The 18,547-nt window shown below is 47.7% G+C and overlaps 3 protein-coding genes across 6 annotated transcripts; 2 read left to right on the top strand and 1 right to left on the bottom strand.

Moving 5' to 3' along the window:
• Window positions 1-235: 235 nt before the first annotated feature.
• On the top strand, window positions 236-2,414 carry LOC127307108 (uncharacterized). The gene is made up of 2 exons (XM_051337805.2): window positions 236-1,462; window positions 1,553-2,414. Exons 1-2 carry the CDS (start codon window positions 460-462, stop codon window positions 2,026-2,028), a joined length of 1,479 nt encoding a protein of 492 aa, XP_051193765.1. The 5' UTR covers window positions 236-459; the 3' UTR covers window positions 2,029-2,414.
• Window positions 2,415-7,709: 5,295 nt separating this feature from the next.
• On the top strand, window positions 7,710-8,805 carry LOC139832540 (uncharacterized). Its single transcript, XM_071822322.1, has 2 exons — window positions 7,710-8,404; window positions 8,733-8,805. Exons 1-2 carry the CDS (start codon window positions 7,710-7,712, stop codon window positions 8,803-8,805), a joined length of 768 nt encoding a protein of 255 aa, XP_071678423.1.
• Window positions 8,626-16,625, bottom strand: LOC127307109 (filament-like plant protein 7). 4 transcript variants are annotated; one of them, XM_051337806.2, is made up of 4 exons: window positions 16,232-16,614; window positions 9,696-11,534; window positions 9,535-9,592; window positions 8,626-9,350 (listed from the first exon to the last, which is right to left on the bottom strand). In XM_051337806.2, the coding sequence occupies exons 2-4, from the start codon at window positions 11,468-11,470 to the stop codon at window positions 8,886-8,888; spliced, it is 2,298 nt and encodes a 765-aa protein (XP_051193766.1). In that variant the 5' UTR covers window positions 11,471-11,534; window positions 16,232-16,614; the 3' UTR covers window positions 8,626-8,885. The 4 variants fall into 4 exon arrangements, with proteins under 4 accessions (XP_051193766.1, XP_051193768.1, XP_051193767.1 ...); XM_051337808.2 differs by having other exon boundaries at window positions 9,535-9,589; window positions 16,232-16,610; XM_051337807.2 differs by lacking the exon at window positions 16,232-16,614 and adding an exon at window positions 13,103-13,618.
• Window positions 16,626-18,547: the final 1,922 nt, after the last annotated feature.

The raw sequence follows: 18,547 nt of genomic DNA, 5'->3' as shown, positions 1-18,547 counted from the left end.
TAAATAAATGTTCATATTTTTATGAATAAATTTGATCAAACTTTAAAAATATTAACTTTTGACTAATCCTTAGACGCCTTACATTTTAGGACGGAGGGAGTAGTAAACTGGTCTGGTCTGGCGCGACGTGTGTAATTTTCCTGCCTCCGTCGATCTGGTCAGACGATGAAAAACAATCTCTCAAACGATCACCAAATGCACACGCCGCTGTCGCGCAATTTAAAAGCCCCCACCTCCAATTCAACTGTTGGCTTGTTTGCTTGTTCCGTTACGTTGAGCCAGTCACCCAGGTGCAGGTTGCAGTCAGCTCTCCTCCTCCTCCCCCGCCGGCGACCCTCCACCAAGGGAAACAATACCCAAGAACTCGCAACCTTCCACAACAGAATCGATCCGACCCGCGCCTCCATGTCCATGTCCTCCTCTGCCCGGCTAGGGTTGCCCAAGTAGGGCGACGTATACATGGCGCTGTGGCTCACGCTGCTCCTCGGCGTGGCCCTCCCGGTCGGGGCGCTGGTCGCGGCCGGCCTCTACGTGTACCGGCGTCGACGCCTGCCGCGTAACGCGCCGCCGGAGCTGCCGATCGGTGCCGCTGGCGCGGGTGCCTCGGCCAGCCCCGGCGGGCTGGAGAAGCTCAACGCCAAGTACAACGCCAGCAGCGGCCGCGTGGGCGTCCGGTTCCAGCAGCTGCACCATCACCACCACGCCAAGCACCGGGCAGGCGCGCCGCCGCAGCAGCAGCAGCAGGGCCCGTTCCAGTGGGGCGACCACCCGCGGCTGGTGATCGAGGCGGCGGAGAACGGGTGGGCGCAGTTCGTGTTCGCGGTGGCGCCGCCGCGGGCGAGGTCGGCGGCCTCGTCGCCGCTCTGGGGCCTCTGCCCGGTCTGCGACGCCGGGACCAGCGGCGAGCTGGCCGACGCCGCGTGGGACGCCCCCGTGGGGTCGTCCGAGCGGATGCAGGCCGTGCGGCTCAACCCGGCGACCGCGCCCGCCGCCGCCGCGTCCAGCAAGAAGCAGTGGCTCCCGGGCAGCGTCACCAACCCCCTCCGCAGCGACCAGGACCTGGCGAACAGCAACGCGCTGAGCGTCGCCAGGATGAGCATGCCGCTGCCGGGCCCGCCCATGGCCGGCACGCCCTTCTCGCAGGACGCATACTTCGAGATCACCATCATCTACCTGAACACGCGGCGGCCGGAGTGGTCCGCGTCGCGGGCGAGCAGGCGCGGGAAGGACGGCTCGGGCGAGAGCGACCGCGTCAAGCTCATCGATTTCGCGCCGGCCGACACCACCAGCAACGTGATCCAGGAGACCAGACCCGCGAAAGATGGCCAGGGAGACAAACAGAGGCATCAGGTCATGTCGCTCGGCCTCGCCGCCGGCTCCGCCACGCCGCCGCGGCCGTCGTTGGCCGGAACGTACTCGTCTTCCATCGGCTTCCACTCCAACGGCGCGGTCTACCTCGACGGTAATACTAAGCGCGTTATGTTTCAGGAATTCTCGCCGCGATTGTTCCGTGCAAATCATGAACTTAACATTTCGTTGACTACCATTTCAGGGATGAAGCTGGTGTACGAGTCGGACAAGTCGTCGTGGGCGGCGGTGGACAAGGTGGTCGGCCTCGGCTTCGAGCCGGCGAAACGGAAGGTGTACTTCACGGTGGACGGCCAGCAGGTGCACAAGGTGAGCTGCAACGCCGACGCCTTCTCCAGCCCGCTCTACCCGGTCCTGGCCTCCAGCTTCGACGTCATGGCTCTGGTCAACCTCGGCCAGAACAAGTTCCGGTACGCGCCGGCCAACGCGCGCCGCACGGCCAACCCGTGCTTCGTGCGGTCAGCCTCGCTGGGCAACGACGGCCGGAGCGGGTCCGTGGGGCTCGACTTCGACGACGAGAGCGGCGAGCTCTTCTCCATGGGCCGCGTCGACTCCGGCTGGACGGACACCTCGCGGGTTAGCAAGAGCAGGAAGGACAACGGCGGCGCCGGCGCCGGCGACCTCGATCCCGACTCCGACCTCTTCGAGATCCCGTTGTGAGACTCTGAAACGGACCGCGACGTCAGGTGGCTCAATGGTCAAGCAGGAGAGCTGTCCGCAGTAATGGCCAACGGTGACTTGGTGAGGCTGATGCTGACACGTGCTTAGAAGATAGGACACCGCAGCTGCAGGTTTTTCTTTCCCATGGCGCCATGGCCGGCCGTCGTTGAATCTTCTCGCGGCTGCCATCTAGATGCTGTGAAAAGTGGTTAGATTCCAAGGATTGAAAGCTTGTCTTATGCAACGAGCTCACGATTCGTTCCTTCTTTTCCACTTTCGTCCCCTACTCGTTCCCGAGACTTTTCATATGAGGATGTAAATACTTTTAGAATGGAGATAGATCCTGTAACTATTAATCCGAATAAAGAGGAGCTGGACAAGGTCAAGGGAAATGCTTTCAATTGATTGAAAGTGTAATAAATTCGACAAAACAAAAAAAGCAGAGTTCAAGTGTCATGAAACAATTTGACAACATTGGTACAACATAAACCAGTACTACCATAAAATTTCAAAACCACTTTTCTCACGATAGTTCTAGTTGTTTCTAAACTTAGCAAACTCAATAAAACACAATTGTTCGAGCTAGGATTTTTTTTTTAAAAAATAACCCTTTTTTTTTGTCACAAAACCATAACTATTGGCGTAAACTGCAAAACCCAAATTTCACGATTTAACCCAAAATAAGCCCATACTGCTATAAAATTTCAATCCTAATCTGTCAAGACACAAAAAACGTTTTTCTTGTGAATAGCTCTCAACGGTTTTAACTGACCAAACATCAATAAACTAAAACTATTTGGTCTAAGTTTTTTTTTTAAATCACAATCCAAGAACATTTTTCAGAAAAAACTATAACATTTTACAAAACCTGATTTTTTTTTGAATCAGAAGGCTTTATAGATTAACTGATAGAATTACAATCACTCTCAACAGTGTTACTAAGAAAACCTAGATTATAGTTGATCCACAGGTATCTCCTCCTATCACTACTAGATGCTTAGTACATACACCCAAATCTCAGATAGTCTGTTTGACACCATTTGTGACACCTATGCCCACAAGTCACGTTAAGGTGGCACAAGCAATTTTGTTTGTTTGTTTGTTTGTTCGAGAAATGACATGACTTGAACCAAACCATTTCGAGATTTTCACAGTTTTTCAACTCATGACTATAATTAGTTTAAATTTTCAAACATTTTGTTTTTATGTTTTAATAATTTAAACTTCATGCAGTGAGTAAAATACAAAACTTCGAGCTCAACTCTCCCTGCCATTTTCTATAACTTTTGGCCAAAATGTTCAAAATTCAAACTTTTTCAAAAGTTTTGAAAATATTTCATCAACTCAAACTATGGATAGTGAGTTAACTAGAAAATTTAATTGTCATTTAGCCCAAGCCGATTAAAGTTTTCTTAGTTTTCAAAACTTTTAGTCAAAAACTGATAGTTTAGAAGAAAATCTGGGAAAATACATTCGCTTAATTCGAGCCACTCACTCCACAAGCTAAGGATTTAAATTAATTTTGACCAAAAGTTGAAAATAAAATGAATACTTCTAAACGGTACGGAACAAGTCTAGTCTTGTATTTGGAAGGAAATAAAGAGAAACCGATGTCCGAAACTGTGAGAGATGAAGTAGATCTTTCTATTTGGGTTCTTCGAAATAATTTACTCTACAAGAATTGGGGTTTTCGTTCGTCAGTGGTTTTGTGAAACTTTCAGCCACAATATTTGTGGTATTGTAATATTCGATCTTTAAACTACGCAACACATTTTAAGAAGTTGATTTATTAGCCAAGACGCATCCATTTATGCATGGTTTTTTTTTTAATGCATTTATCAAACTGAAAAAGAAAAGTGCTTAAGCATCGTCCACTGAATTCTTGTAGCGATAACATGGACACGTCAAGCGCTACTTTGCATTAAAGGCAGGACGGATGGAATGGAATTTGGTGTCTGGAGCGATAATTACGCCAAGAAAAGAACTTGGAATTTGGCTAAGCCGCAGCGCAAGCAAGTAGTATCCCACCAAGAACTCGCGATGTTGTGGCGAAAGATCGAACCATGTGGCAGAGGAACCACCAGCAGTTCCCCTCACCAAAGCAAACGCAACGCAAAGCATCGGAACAATTGTTCAAGTTGTGCCATTTGGCTCCTCCGTTGTGCGCCAGTTCCGAGATAAGTATTCGAAGAGAACAGAAGCGTGGCTAGGAGATAAGATATGCGTTCTTGCGACGCTAGCTAGCTGCCGATTGACGCTATCCATGAGAGAAAGTACAAGACAGAGAGTACATCAGAACCCGAGAAGTGACAATCGGCTGCCGTCAGTCTCTTAAAAATCATAAAGCAAGGACGATAAAAGACAAGCTCTTGCCGTCCCAGGCGTCACCGGAGCTACGTAGAGTAGTTGAGAAACGGTAGACTCAACCGCCATGGCTGAGGTCTTATGGCTGGACGATAACCTAAATATTACGGGTTTCCATCCATGTGTCTCCCCGTCGGCCTTGAGGCTCAGGCGATATAAAGATTGCGACTTCGAAACTGCACGCGGACGCAGTGCGGCCCCTTTTTGTATTCCACGACACCTAACATTCGGTGATCGTCTCTTGCAACAAGTCAGCGTGTGGAATTCGTGGTGTTGTATTCTGTCCATTCAGCCTAGTACTAGACTATAGCCGTCCACCCGCAAAAAAAAAAAAAAAAGACTATAGCCGTCCACTGTAATGTAAAAGCAGGTCTAACAGGCCCCTTATTTCTCTGCCCCGTATAACGCGAGTTTTTCGCCCCGTATCCCAAAAGTGCGTCTTGCTGAACCATTCCGTCTAGCAGGCCCCGTATTTCACCCTGTATTTTTAAAAATTAAAACCCCGGGAAAATTAAACCATAGTTCATCTTCATTGATCATACACTGGATCATACATATACATAGCGATCTACTGCGATCCTAGCTACTCGAGGATGATGAATGGCACGAAAGGCCCCCTGGCGGCAGCCTCCTCCTCTGCCCTGGCGGCAGCCTCCTCCTCCGTCCTGGCGGCAGCCTCCTTCGCCTGGAATTCCGCCACGGCGGCGATGGCCGCCGCCTCCTCCTCTGCCTCCGCCCGAGCTTTCTCGGCGGCATCCGCCTCGGATTCGGCCACCGCACGCCGAAAGGCCGCGTCCTCCTCCGCCGCCTCCTCTTCCTCCTCGCCGCCTCCGCTTCCTCCGCCGCTGGTGCTGCCGATGGTCGCCCTCCATGCCGCCTTCGCCGCGCGGTCGCGCTGCCACTCGGCGAGCCATTTCTCGAAGGCTTCGCCGCTCATCGGCTTGAGCGGCGGGTCTTGCCGGTACCACCGCCCACCCGCGGCGTACTCCCGGAGCGGATCCGGCACGTACAGCGCGCCGGCGTACCTGCACGCCGCACGGCGGCTCCCCGCGGCGGAGCGCTTGCACTTGAGCCGCCACGCTTCCTCCACGGTGTCCGGCGAGCGGGATCGCTTCGATCCGCTCGCCGGCGAGGCGCTACTACGGTGGCGGGAGTCCATGCAGGTGGCGGCGGGTGGAATGCGGCGCGGGGGAGCGACTAATTGCTCGCCGGAGCAGGAGGAGGAGGCGGCGGCGCACGGCGGAGCTAGGGTTGCGAGTGAGGGGTTAACCCCTCACTCGCACCTGCGCCCGGTATAAGTAGGGGGCGGAGGGGCCGATTTCCTGGGCCCCGTATTCCGCCGAAACGGGGCGGCCCGAATACGGGGCCTGCTAGACGGCCCAAACCGCGCCTGCCCCGTATCTCGCCGGAATTTTACGGGGTGGGCGGGTTATAAGGGGCCTGTTAGACATGCTCTAACCTGGTCGAAATCTTCTAGAACACGAGATCTGAGGTCTAGGTCAATTAGGTTCCACTTCTTTTGTGAGATCAGCTGGCCGGGGTGGTTAATTATGATATGCTGCATGATTAGTATGTATCACCAACGACATGATCTTTGCATTATGCCACTGCTTTAAGTAATGAAAGTCAGAGAATCACCTGCACGTGACAGCGATCCTTCTTGGGGCAGACACCATGCCGCGCCTAAAGAATCTTGAAATGCATTTTGCATCCAAATACCGACGCCGACAGTGATGTATCTCAACCATGGCTGAAAAGGCTTCTTGATGGGAAAAGTTGTTAAAAAGCACATTGTTTGTGTGACCTGACCTGTATGAAAAACAAAATTTGGTGCTAGAATAAGGCTTTTCACAAGGGGCATCTTTTGCATTCTTTACCAGGGCCAAAATAATGAGGAGATATACTCTCGTAATTTTGTAACATTTTAAAATGCGTCTAAACCCTAAACTTCGAGGCAAAATGTCGCAACTTTTCTGAGTGAAATAGTATTGTCTCTATCACAACTAGCTAGAGAGTGAATTATAGAGTATACTCTGAAAATAATTATATTTCGTTTGTTAAACATACATTTACATGACAACGGATTCCATAAAATACCCAAATGGAAAACATCTTCATGTCAAACGAAAACGAGTGCACCAGAATTTCTCTCAACGCCAGTCTTCAGATTATGCAATGGAACAGATGGCCTAGGAGCAGGATCCCCACAGCTCCGAACTGCTGGCCGCATACTAGTGGTGCTAGCTAACCAGATCGCACATCGCACGAGCACAGTGTGTCCACTACCAGCCGAACACAGCCTAGGAGGAGGTTGCTTCCACTCTCTTCCTGAAGATCGTCCTGCCCAGTAAACTCGGACCCCGCTTCTTCTTCCTAGGATCAGCAGGAGTCTCATCAAGATTCTTGAAGGGGATAAATGTTATCACGATATCACAACTAGTAGAGGAACTGGATTATCGCTTTCCTGACTACCGCCTCATCGCGGGTGCTCTACAACGGAGAGGAGGGGGCGAGCATCAACCACCGGAGGGGCCTTCGGCAGGGAGACCCCTTATCCCGCTTCTGTTCATCCTCGCCATGGAACCCCTACCGCGCCTTTTCGCCATGGCCACCGAGGCTGGTCTTCTATCACCTGTGGCGGGATCCATCAGTTGCTCCCTCTACGCCGACGATGTGGCCCTATTCATCAAACCGACCACCGCATAGATCGCTACGGCGAAGGCCATCCTGCAGGTTTCCGGTGAGGTTTCCGGGCTGGTCGTGAACCTTACTAAGAGCCAAGCCATTCCGATCCGCTGCGACGACATCAACATCACCACCATCCTGCAGCCGGTTGGTCTGCAGGTCTCCACCTTGCCGTGCACATATCTGGGCATGCCCCTATCGCTTCGCCGGCTGAGGAAAATCGACATCCAACCCCTCATCGACAAGATCGCGGCGCGGTTAGGCCACTGGAAGGGTAGGCTCATGTCCAGGGCAGGCCGGCTTACCCTGCTCAGGGCCGTCCTCTCGGCACTGCCGGTGTTCATCATGACGGCGCATCCCCTGTCCGCGTGGGCGATTGCGCAGATCGACAAACTTCGGCGTGCGTGGCTATGGGCAGCTAGGGACACCTGCACCCCGGGCCAGTGCAGGGTCGCCTGGAAGCTCGTCTCGTCTGCCGACCAAGAGATTTGGGCGGCCTTGGGGTGCTTGATCTGCAGCGCTTCAATAACGCGCTGCGGCTACGGTGGCTGTGGCAAGCGAAGACGGCGATCAAACCTTGGAAGGGGCTGCTGGAACAACCATCCAAGGCTGACATGGCCCTATTCACCTCCATGACCGAAGTCACCATTGGTAATGGCATGACGACTAGCTTCTGGTCCGATAGCTGGGCCGGGGAACCACTGAGGAAGCAGTGGCCCTTGCTCTTCGAGGCTTCAAGGCGCAAGAACAAGACGGTGGCGGATGCATTAGATGATGACCACTGGCTCACGGACCTGCGTGGGAGGGTCTCCCTTGACCTGTTGCTGGACTTCGTCGCTCTTCGTCAGGTGGTGCGTGGGTGCAGCATTGACCCACAGGTCGAGGACATCTTCAGGTGGAAGTCCGCTTCCGGGGTTTACTCCGCCTCCTCCGCATATGCCATGCAATTTGACGGGAGCTTGAAGTCCCCACTACGTCATATTTTGCCGGCATGGGCACCTCCAAAGTGCAAGTTCTTCATGTGGCTATTGCTGCAGCGCCGGGTCTTCACGGCTGATAGGCTCCTGCGCTTTAGGATGCCTAATCAGTACTTTTGCCCTCTTTGCCGGCGGAATCTAGAGACCCCGGCGCACCTCTTCGCTGAGTGTCCTTGGTCTAGGGAAGTTTGGGAGCGCTCCGCCGCTTCGCTCTCCTGCCCGGCCATTCGGGCCACGGATGCCGATGACTTAGCCCTCTCCTGGGCGGTGTCCAAGCTGGCAGGTACCGATCGTCGGGCTGCCTCGCTGACCATTCTTGTGGCGTGGGAACTATGGCGCGAGAGGAACAGGCGAGTGTTTTGTAATAAGGAGTTGAGTGTGTCGGGCCTAGTCCATCTCATTTCGGACGAGGCTAACAGTTGGGTGCGTGCCGGTGCGCGGCACCTTGTAAGGCGAGAGTTGACCCTAAACTTGTGGTGCCGTCTTGCTTTCTGTACAGTTTTTTCTCCTGCTATATATGCCTGCTGAGATTCAAAAAAAAAACTAGTAGAGTAAAATATAGAATACAGTCTGAAAAAAAACAATTCATTAAATAAACATTTACACAAAAACGGATTCCATAAATACACAAAGACAAAACATGTTCATGTTAAACAAAATGATGAACAAATGTGACAGAATCTTTCTCAACACCGGTCTTCAGAGTTCAGACTCTGCAATGGAACATGTGGCCAAAAAGGATGCAACCTAGGAGCAGGAGCGCAGAGCTCCAAACTGCTGGTCGCATGCTAGTGGTACTAGCCAGTGTGTTCACCACCAGGTCAAAACAGTCTAGGAGGAGCTGCCTTCCACTCTCTTCCTGAAGATCATCCTGCCCAGCAAGCTCGGACCCCGCTTCTTCTTCCTAGGATCAGCTGGAGTATCATCACGGCGCAGCTCCAGGATCACTGGCTGAACAACAGCTTGCGCCGATGCCTCGCCGTCGGCATCAACAACCTGCTCTTGTGCCATGCTCCTTCGTGCTGCAGCGTCAGGATCGCATTGTTCCTTCTTGGTGTGCACTTGTTTTGGCGTGGGAGGGCTGGTACCCTCAGCTGTGCTGGTGGCCTCATCAGCCAGGATGCTTCCAAGTGACTGGGGCTTGTAGTCAGCCGAGCTTGGTCTCGGGCTGAACATTGAGATATCTATAAGGCCTGAATTCGGGGGAGTCTGGAGAGCATGCAGCTGTTTACTCAGATTTGTGATGGTTTCCTGGCACTCTGCAAGCTTGTGAGCTGCTGCAGATATCTCTGAGTCCTACATGAAACACAAATACGTTAAATTTCATTCCTGATGGAATGATGGTCATAGAGGTGAACGCAGAAAATGGTGGAATAAACATATCTGAAACATATAAACAAAATTAGAAAATTATGAAATGACCACATCAGGTATAGTTGCTATTTTTACTGTGAAAAAAAGGAGCAACATGCGAACATACTGTTGCTAGCTGTTTTCCCTCTTGTGCCAAATTTTCTGTTCCATCGTCAGTGGGACTGCTTTACAGATAATCAATATCATAATTGAGAATAATTGATTTTAGCTATGCAGAAATTGTTACTCGATACATTTTAAAAATATACAGAAAAAAAGGTTAGTTACCTTTCTATCTTATAGTATGATGACTTCCTCCCTGGTTCCATATCACAATCCTTATGTAGCACTATTGCAAGTTCTTCATTAAGCTGTCTCTCCTCGATATTTTCAGGTAGCTGACCTGCCGATTGAATTGGTTCTTGATGTGCTTCTGTTTGGATGTCTAGTGCTGCTGCTGATGTTGCACTCTGCATGCCATGCTCACCATTTGTGTTTACTGTACTTGATGACTCGTCGCCATCAGAATTCCTTGTGTTATCATCCTTCGGTCGAACTTGGCTTGAAAAGTACTGGCCTGCTATATACTCTAGTACCAGGCAAACCTCATCAATGAAAATTTCAAGCTTGGCCTTCTCATGGAGCACATCGTGACAGACATGAACCAGGTACTCGAGGCGAGCAAGGAATTCAGGCTTGTCACGCAACGACGACAGCCCACATTTTGCAGCATTGTCTTCCACGGAAAAGCGGATCATGGCATTTATTTTTTCAGAAAGATTGCTCACCATTTTTTCTATCTTGGCCCGGTCATGCAGTTTATCAGAAGTATTTCCTTTGGTATGATCAGGACTCTGGTCCAGTGCACGCCTGATTTCCTCAAGAATGGTGCCAATGCTTTTTCCACTTGCTTCCTGCTTTCGCTTTACAAGTTCCCAAACATCCTGAACCCAATCAGGATGACCATTTTGATCAGGAAATTTGGTGGCACCGCCATTTTGATCAGGAAATTTGTCGTTCTTCTCTGACACAGCCGATCCCGAATCCGCCTTGTTCTGTCCGGATGTTTGATGATCACCTGATGCCATCTCCAGCTTCTCAATCTCAGCGAAATCATCAAGCAAGCTCATCTCAGACACAATGACGGATGAAGCTCCATGTCCCTGCTTCCCAGCCCTGAAGTGATCCAGTTCAGAGACCAAAGCAGAGGCCCACGACTCGGTCTTTGCATTTGCATCGGTCAGACGCTTGCTCTCCTCAGTCAGCTCCTTGAGCTGCCCCTGCACCGCCGAGAGCTTGCAGGCCTCGTCCGCGAACTTCATCCGTGCGAACTGCAGCTCCGTGTCCCTCGTTGCCAGCACCCGCTTCAGCGCGTTGTTCTCGTCCTCCATCGCGCGCAGCCTGACGGCGTGGCTCTGGTCAGGCAGATCAGGAGCGCGCCGTGAAATCGGCGTCACGGATCGCGGCGACATCGGCGGCGTCGCGGAACGTTGCCTCCTCGGGCTGGCACCGGCCCTGGGTGGCTGCTGCTGCTCGACCTCGTCTCTCATCTTTGCCAGGGCTGCTGGACCAGGGAGCCGCTTCCGGACCATGGCGCGCAGCCGCTGGCACTCGGCTTCCAGCTGCGCGATCTTCTTCAGGCTCTCCGCGTGCTGCACGCGGGCAGCGTCCACGGACTTGAGGTCGTACTCCCGCTCCTGGCTCCTCACCTCCAGCTCCTTCTGCAGCATGCGCGCCTCGTAATGCAGCGATGCGCTCTGCTTCCGCGCTGCCTCGAGCTTTGCCGTCGCGCCGGTGAGCTGCTCGTCCAAGGCTGCCTTGGACTCCCTGAGCTCCCTGGCCAGCTTGTCCTTGGCGTCAATGGCCTTACATAGATTGTTATTTTCGGTGGCTAGCTTCTCGGCCTTCTTGTTCGCGACCTCGAGGCTGTGCTGCAGATCCCACACTTTCTTTTGCTGGGAGGATATCTCGCTGGCTGCTTCCAGGATAATTTGCTCCCGCTCCTCTCTCGCAATGAGCAGCTGCTCCATGCAGGATCTCAGAGCATCTTCCATTTCAGCCATTGTTCTTATATGCCTTGAGATGAATCACCAACAGTTTTTATGAGAGTATATCACTAGTCCCAGCCTGAAAATAAATAGCAGAGTACCACATTGTTTATGTATAACAAGTGAAACTAGTCCTACATGTTTAACAGTTAGAATAACTGAATCAATGGATCAAAGAAATTTCGAAAAAAAGGGATGATTGCAGTTTAGGAGAAGCTCTCTATTTCTACCATTTGGATCGTAGATTGCACCAAAGGAATTTTCATAGGATGGGATTTTTTTCCTACAAGTTTTGGCAGAAACAAACATGAGAACTAACCTAATGGAAAAATTCATTTGAAAGTTTTCAATGCATCGTTTGTCTCTCTTACTCCCCTCTCCCTCTCTCTAAGATATAAGCACCCAATTTTATTGCGAAGTTTAAAGGTCATTGTTTACATCCGATATTTAAAATACCGTGCTACAAGAGATAGCGGTGGTATCCAAAAATGCTTCTTTTACAATTTTTGGTACACTCTAAGAAGTATAGCACATGATTGGATGTAACAAAAGGCGCATTTGTATCATTGAGTCTTCTAAAAAAGCCACATGTTTAATTGCTTCTTCTTGTAATAAAAAATGCTTCTTCTCCAACTTCTGATTATCTTTTAAATTTCACGAAGGATTCAATACTGTGCCATGAAATTCTAATACTGAGTTTTTAAGTTTCCATATTTCATAATCCTACATTTAGAAGAATGAATAAGAAGAACCATTGACTTATTAAACGCATTTTCTATAAGCGCAAAAAAGAACTGAATTGCATGAATCTCCCCTCCACACGATATACCATTATTTTGAATATTTTCATGTAATTGCTTAGATAATTACTACCGTAATTCGAGTAGCATGTTGATCTATATAACTCCACTTTATTAGGAGATGTAGTATATCATATGGTCTCCATGTTTTATCATTCGGTGCAAGAAGCTTTAAAGTATCCAACAGACAAATTTATGACAAAATTGCACTAGTTTGGGTGTTGGTATTGGCATGGTAGAAATGAATTGAGCATCCAAAACCAAATCAACGCTGAAACGAAATGGGCTAGAATACCAATTTGGACGTTTGGTTGCTAAAGAATCTGCGGTATACTGTAGACATGAACCACACTCCAACTCCATTTGGCTGCGCACAGAATACTTGACGGGGAAAGAGAACATATCTAGTGATACCACACCTTATTTGATACCATGATACCACTCTTTAAAATTTAAATTGTATGTGTCAAAAAAATTGAAACCAAAATTTGGGGTGCTCACAATATGTGTGTTTACATACCCTGTAACTTTCATAACCAAATTCGAAATATCATTAGAGAAACAAAAAGGAGAAATCCAGCATGAATAGTGTCACATAAAGACAAAAACACAAAATGACACTATTCACACAATATTTGTCTTTTTTTGTTTCTCTTTGTGTATTCTAAATTTGGATTTAAAAATTCTAGACAATGTAAACACACACCTTGTGAACAGCCACAAATTTATTTTAAATTTATTTGTCACTTAAAAATTTGAATTTTGTGAAGTGGTATCATGGTATCATGTGAGGTGTGGTATCACTTGATATTTTCCCGACGGGGAAATCATACAGTACTGGGCTCACCTTCATCGCTACAGTTTCCGGACTGCTTCCATGGCTCCACCTGTGGTACTGCTAGGCGCCTCCTCTGTCATGCCGACACCGGGTCCACGAATCTTGAGCTCGCCGGAGTGACGCGCATAGATCGATTCTGCTAGGGAGGTCGCTTTGTCCATAGATCGATTCTGCTAGGGAGGTCGCTTTGTCCACCGAGATGAAGAGATAGAGCTGCGATGGTCTGGCGGAGGCGGCGGGGAACCGGTGGCGGCCGGCGGTTGGGAAGTGGAATATGTGACGACGCGGCGGCGGCCGACAGAGAACTGGAGGATGTGGTGGTGGGGATCCGGCGGCGGCGGTCGGCAAGGAACTAGAGGACGCGGCATCGGGGATCGGCGGCGGTAGTCGATGGGGATCTCCGGGTGGTGATGGAGGTCGGCGGCGCCGGCGCCGGCGGCGGTCCTACTCGTGCCGTGCGGTCGTGTACACCGCTTGGTGGAAGACAGCAGGGGAGGCAGGCCAAATCCAAGGGCCAGGGGAGCTCGGAAACGAGAATGGTGGGGGTGCAGTGTAGGCGAATACCGTTTGGAATCGAAAAATGTTTCCAAATTTCAATTTGCCGGCCATCCAAAAGCTGGTATTCGGCGCCGCTAGTTCCAATTCCCCAATAATGACCTGAATACCACTTGCATTGCAGCCATAACCTAGCTCCGCCTCAACCCTAGCGATGCCTCCACCTCCGCCGCCATACTAAGGCCGGTTACGCCTCCTCTCGCCGGCCTCGCCAGTATCCAGAGGGGTCGAAAAAACCCATCTATACGTGGAGTTTTTAATAGAAGTAGTGATTTCTAAGTATTTGGTAGCCATTTATTTTTGGCATCCGCTTTGGAGATGGCATCATCTACAATATGATCTTCGATTTTTCTTTCGACGGCAAGATCTTTTTCTAGACGTCAATAGTGGTGTTGGAAGATTAGAATTTTCTAGGTATGAACCTTTAGATCTTTGTTCGTCATGTCGATTTTGGATCTTTTCTCATGGTTGTTGCGATGATATTTGTTCTTGCAATGTTTATCCCGCCTACTACGTCATCGATAATGGTGATTCGTACTCTCGGCTTCCCACTGATGTCGACCGGGCTGTTTGGTTGTTGTTCCCTAGCATACTAGTGTTGGTACTCCTGCCGATGTTGATTGATTTCTTTAATGGTTATGTGCGTGCACCTTGCCTTTGGCATTGCAGCTCAAATTAAAATTATAGGAAAACTTTTGTTGGTATTTTTAGGTTTTTGATTGAGCATATCTATCTTCGACGGCTTTCATAAAAGTACAAGATTGTGTCATAAAAAAAAGAAGAGTTTAAATACCTCAAAGACTTTTTCCCCTTTTTTAGACATTATTTTGTAATTGCTAGAGATAACTCATATAACTCTATCATGTACTATTTCCTACTATAAATATATGTGGCATTGATTTTTTAAATTAATACCACTTATGTCGCTAAATGCGAAAGGTATCTAGAACAGTTATGAGATTCCAATCATGTGTAAGTTTATCCTAGAGCTGGATCCACGACTCTCCAGGGGCAAGTTTACGCCTGCTGGATGAAACTCCATAATGGAATGAACAGTGGAAGCTAGTAGACTGGATCTTACAAAAATAAACCGGTTTTTGGTCTAAGCACCGGTACTTATTTGTACTAGACAGATACCTAACGAAGCATTTCTCATGTATAAATAAACACCAATGCTTAGAAAAAGCTTGGTTTATTTTTTTAAGCATCCCTCTAAGCATCTCCTATTATACATTACACATGCCGTAAGTGGGTTGAAAGAGTGGTTTTGTCGGTGAAGTGTTCTAATTAATATGTTTCTTGCAAAGTTCCATGATGGAGTTATTTCTAATAGGACTTCCTATGCATATGAAATGGCATAACCAAATAATCACAGCAAGTTTGGCGTGCCTCATTATAGGTGATTTTCATGCTTTTGCGCTTGATAAATACAACTCAACATTTCAAGAATATTTTTTTATGAAAACAGCAGGACTTTGTTGTATATTTTTTATTTATTTCTCAACATTGCAATTGCTTGTAGCTTTAGTTTATTTTCTTAAGCACTGGAAGCCTGTGTCTTTTCACCACATGTTATGCGAGTGTTTTGCTCCCAAGGTGGTAAACTGAAACATATTTTGCATCATAGAAATCACAACATTGTAAAACTGATATTCATTTTCGTAAGAAACAAGTGTCCAAATTTTACACGTGTCAACTATCAGTGAACTTTAGCACTCCGTTCCCTCTTCCCCCAACCTACACATGTGCCGCACCCTTGTCCCAAATCAAGAACGATATAATCTAATACCAACTATATGCCACACCACGATGCATCACCACGATGCAGAAGCCGGGTTTTTCCCTTAAAAAAAAAAACTATATGCCACACCAGTACCACACATGTTAGAAAAGCCTTTTGGTACCGTAAACGTCGCTGACATTAGTGCACAACTTCTACATCTTTGCTTATGTGTGTGTTCATATTCAATATTTTGGGTTCCTTTTGTTGTATTGGTCGGAAAGAGAAAAAATGATGTCAATCTATTATGTCTGGACTTTAGAATAGCAGAAAATGGGTGCATTCAAGCAGAGCACCTTGCATAAAAAAAGCACTAACATAATTAGGTTTGTTTTCACGTGATCTTTTCAACACTATCCCGAATTCCCGATTGGATATGATTTGATGCCATTTTTGTATACTGCATTTTACACTCGTTTCAATTGTAGTATAATATAAGAAACTTATTGTTGATGGGATGAAGTATTATTTTGTACTGACTGTTTTTGTTACATATGTTGTCGACTGTACCAAAAGTATATGTAGATATTGGAAAAACAATATATCCTCTGTGTGTCTTCATCGATCATATATTTTGTTCATTAGAGTTACTACATATCAGTGAAAAAAAAAGGAAAGGTGTAAATCGCGTGGATTGTATCACCTAGAGTTAATAGTGCGGAGCTAGAAAAAATAGTGAAGTTACAGAACTCAAGGAAGAACAAGATAGCAGAAAAATTGCCGGAAGATCAATACAACCAGAGGTAGCAGATATTCAGTTTTTTTTTTTAAAAAAAAGAGGTGACAGATATTCCAGCACCAACCTGGATAAGCAGCTTATGGCACAACACCACAGGTGTTCACTGCTCCTCTCTGTAAACAGAACAGGCATGGGACAGACATTTTGCCGGCATGCAGAACAGGAAGACGAAGATAACCAGGTAGCAGTAGCACGATCGATCTCGCTCACCCGCGGCGCTCTATCTCCAAGGATCTTGTTGGCAATAAGGTGGAGCTGCAGGGAGTTTGGTCGGCGCGTTGAGGCGTCAGAGCGATTGGGGGAAAGAGCGAGTGGCTCTTTCAGCGAGGCGATAGATCGAGGGGAAGAAGGCATGGTGTCGATCTCAAACCCCAAATCCTCCCAACTCAAGCGGTTGGGCTGTTAAGTTCTGTCCCGCCGCACGACCCCACCGGAAAGGAAGTATGTGCTTCTTCCGGAGTTTTATTTTCCCTGATACCTCGGTTTCTTTGGCTAGACTATGAGTAGTAGTACATTCTTGTTGCGGGCTACAACCTGACGAGCAATCTCAACTACCTATCCCAATAGCATATGTGCTAGTTCTTTTCATGGCGGATCAAACGTGGAATGCACCTCGTGTCTGCTAGGCTAATGGAGACAATTTGGTCAAAAGATGCTATCAACTTTCGATGTTTAAGAAGAAATCACTAAACCGTACATACATGGCGTAAGCTATTAGACTGTCAAGAAAGCAAGCAAACTCATAAATCAAATGTGGAGGCACAACGTTCTATCCAGGAATTAGGTAAGCACATATATAAAAATCTACAAACAAAGACAAATGGTCATGAGTTCGGTATGATGGTACCGAAAGGCAGCCACAATATGTATAAACCGGCCAAGTCCTGTATTCAGTACTATGTTTATAACCACCAACTAACTGTTTTGATCATCACTTCTACAATCTTTGTTTGGTGCTTGGACGTGGACATTAACATATGCAGAAGATCCTGAAAACATAAGTACTCTCTCCGGTCGATAAAAGATTTAGTGGGTTTAATTCATTTTTTGGCCAACTAACTGTTTGATCATCACTGGTACAGTCTTTGTTTGATGCTTGGATGTGGACATTAACATATGCGAAATATACTGAAAAAAATAAGTACTCCATCCGATCCATAAAAATCAAAAAATAAACTAAAGGCACCATATTTTTTATGGATCGGAGTGAGTAATAAAGATTAAATTGCTCTGCATTTATCATCCAATTGAAGAATCGCATCCATCTGTGGGTTAGGATGTAACATCTTGGATCGAAGATAAGCACAATTTTTCTTTTGATGGAAAGCCAGAAAAGATTAGCATAATGTTACTATTGTGTGTAGTGCGGAGTGGATGCCTGGTGGGTCTTGTGAAGTAAGCTCCGCACCAAACCTGTCTCGAGCTAGCTAGCTCGCTTCAGAAAGCAAAATAAGAACCTGTCTTCAGAAAGCAATTAGCTCATCTTTCATTCAGTGTCACAGCACAGCCAGAATATGTATAAACCGACCAAGTCATGTACTATGTTTATAAGCACCGACTAATTGTATGATCATCACCGCTACAATCTTTGTTTGATGCTTGGATGTGGACCTTAACATATGCAAAAGATCCTGAAAAATGAAGTAAAGATCAAATTTTTCTGCATTTATCATCCAATTGGAGGGTTTCATCGATCTGGAGAAAGGATGTAACATCTTGGATGAAAAAATCATAGTTGCAAATAGCCGTTTATAGTCTCGTTATAGCTCGGCTATAGCCCTTCAAAAAGGTGTGGCTAAGTGAATTAGCCCGCTAAAGGATCACGCTATAGCCCTTCCAGCAGCATACGGCTATAGCCTATAGCCCACTATTTAAAACTTTTAAAAAATACGACCTATCGTTAGTCTAGGTAATAGATGCAATCAGCTGATCTTTCATTCAGTGGCACAACACAGTTGCTGATGAGCGATTGCAATCGAGTTATACTCCGTATTGCCCTAGGGAGGCCCTACCGAGGTAGTAAGCTGTGAGGTGCTTTGCACGTGAAAGATGGTGAGGAGCTAGAATATGACCAGCGCATGCTCCATTAGTTCAGATGTTCACACTTTTGGGAAGAAAGCGGCAGGTGGGGCTGTGAGCCGGTGAACAGCTTCTATCACGGCTACCGAGTTATGCTGTATTTTGTCCACAAGAAAAGATCTGCCATGGTTAGGACTTAGGACATCTTGTCATTCTCGCTGAAGAGTTTTGTTTTCTTTATTTTCCTTTTTCTTCAGATGACGGTCCTTGGTGGTCTCAAATGGCGACGTCTGTGCCACAGTAGTCAAGTGAGCCGGTCCTATGTTGTACTCTGGTGGTTCATGTCATGTGGTTGCCCGGC

This window comes from Lolium perenne, chromosome 6 (assembly GCF_019359855.2).
Source record: "Lolium perenne isolate Kyuss_39 chromosome 6, Kyuss_2.0, whole genome shotgun sequence".
Lineage (NCBI taxonomy): Eukaryota > Viridiplantae > Streptophyta > Magnoliopsida > Poales > Poaceae > Lolium > Lolium perenne.
The sequence above is the reverse complement of the archived record's forward strand: the minus strand, read 5'-3'. Positions and strand labels throughout refer to the sequence as shown.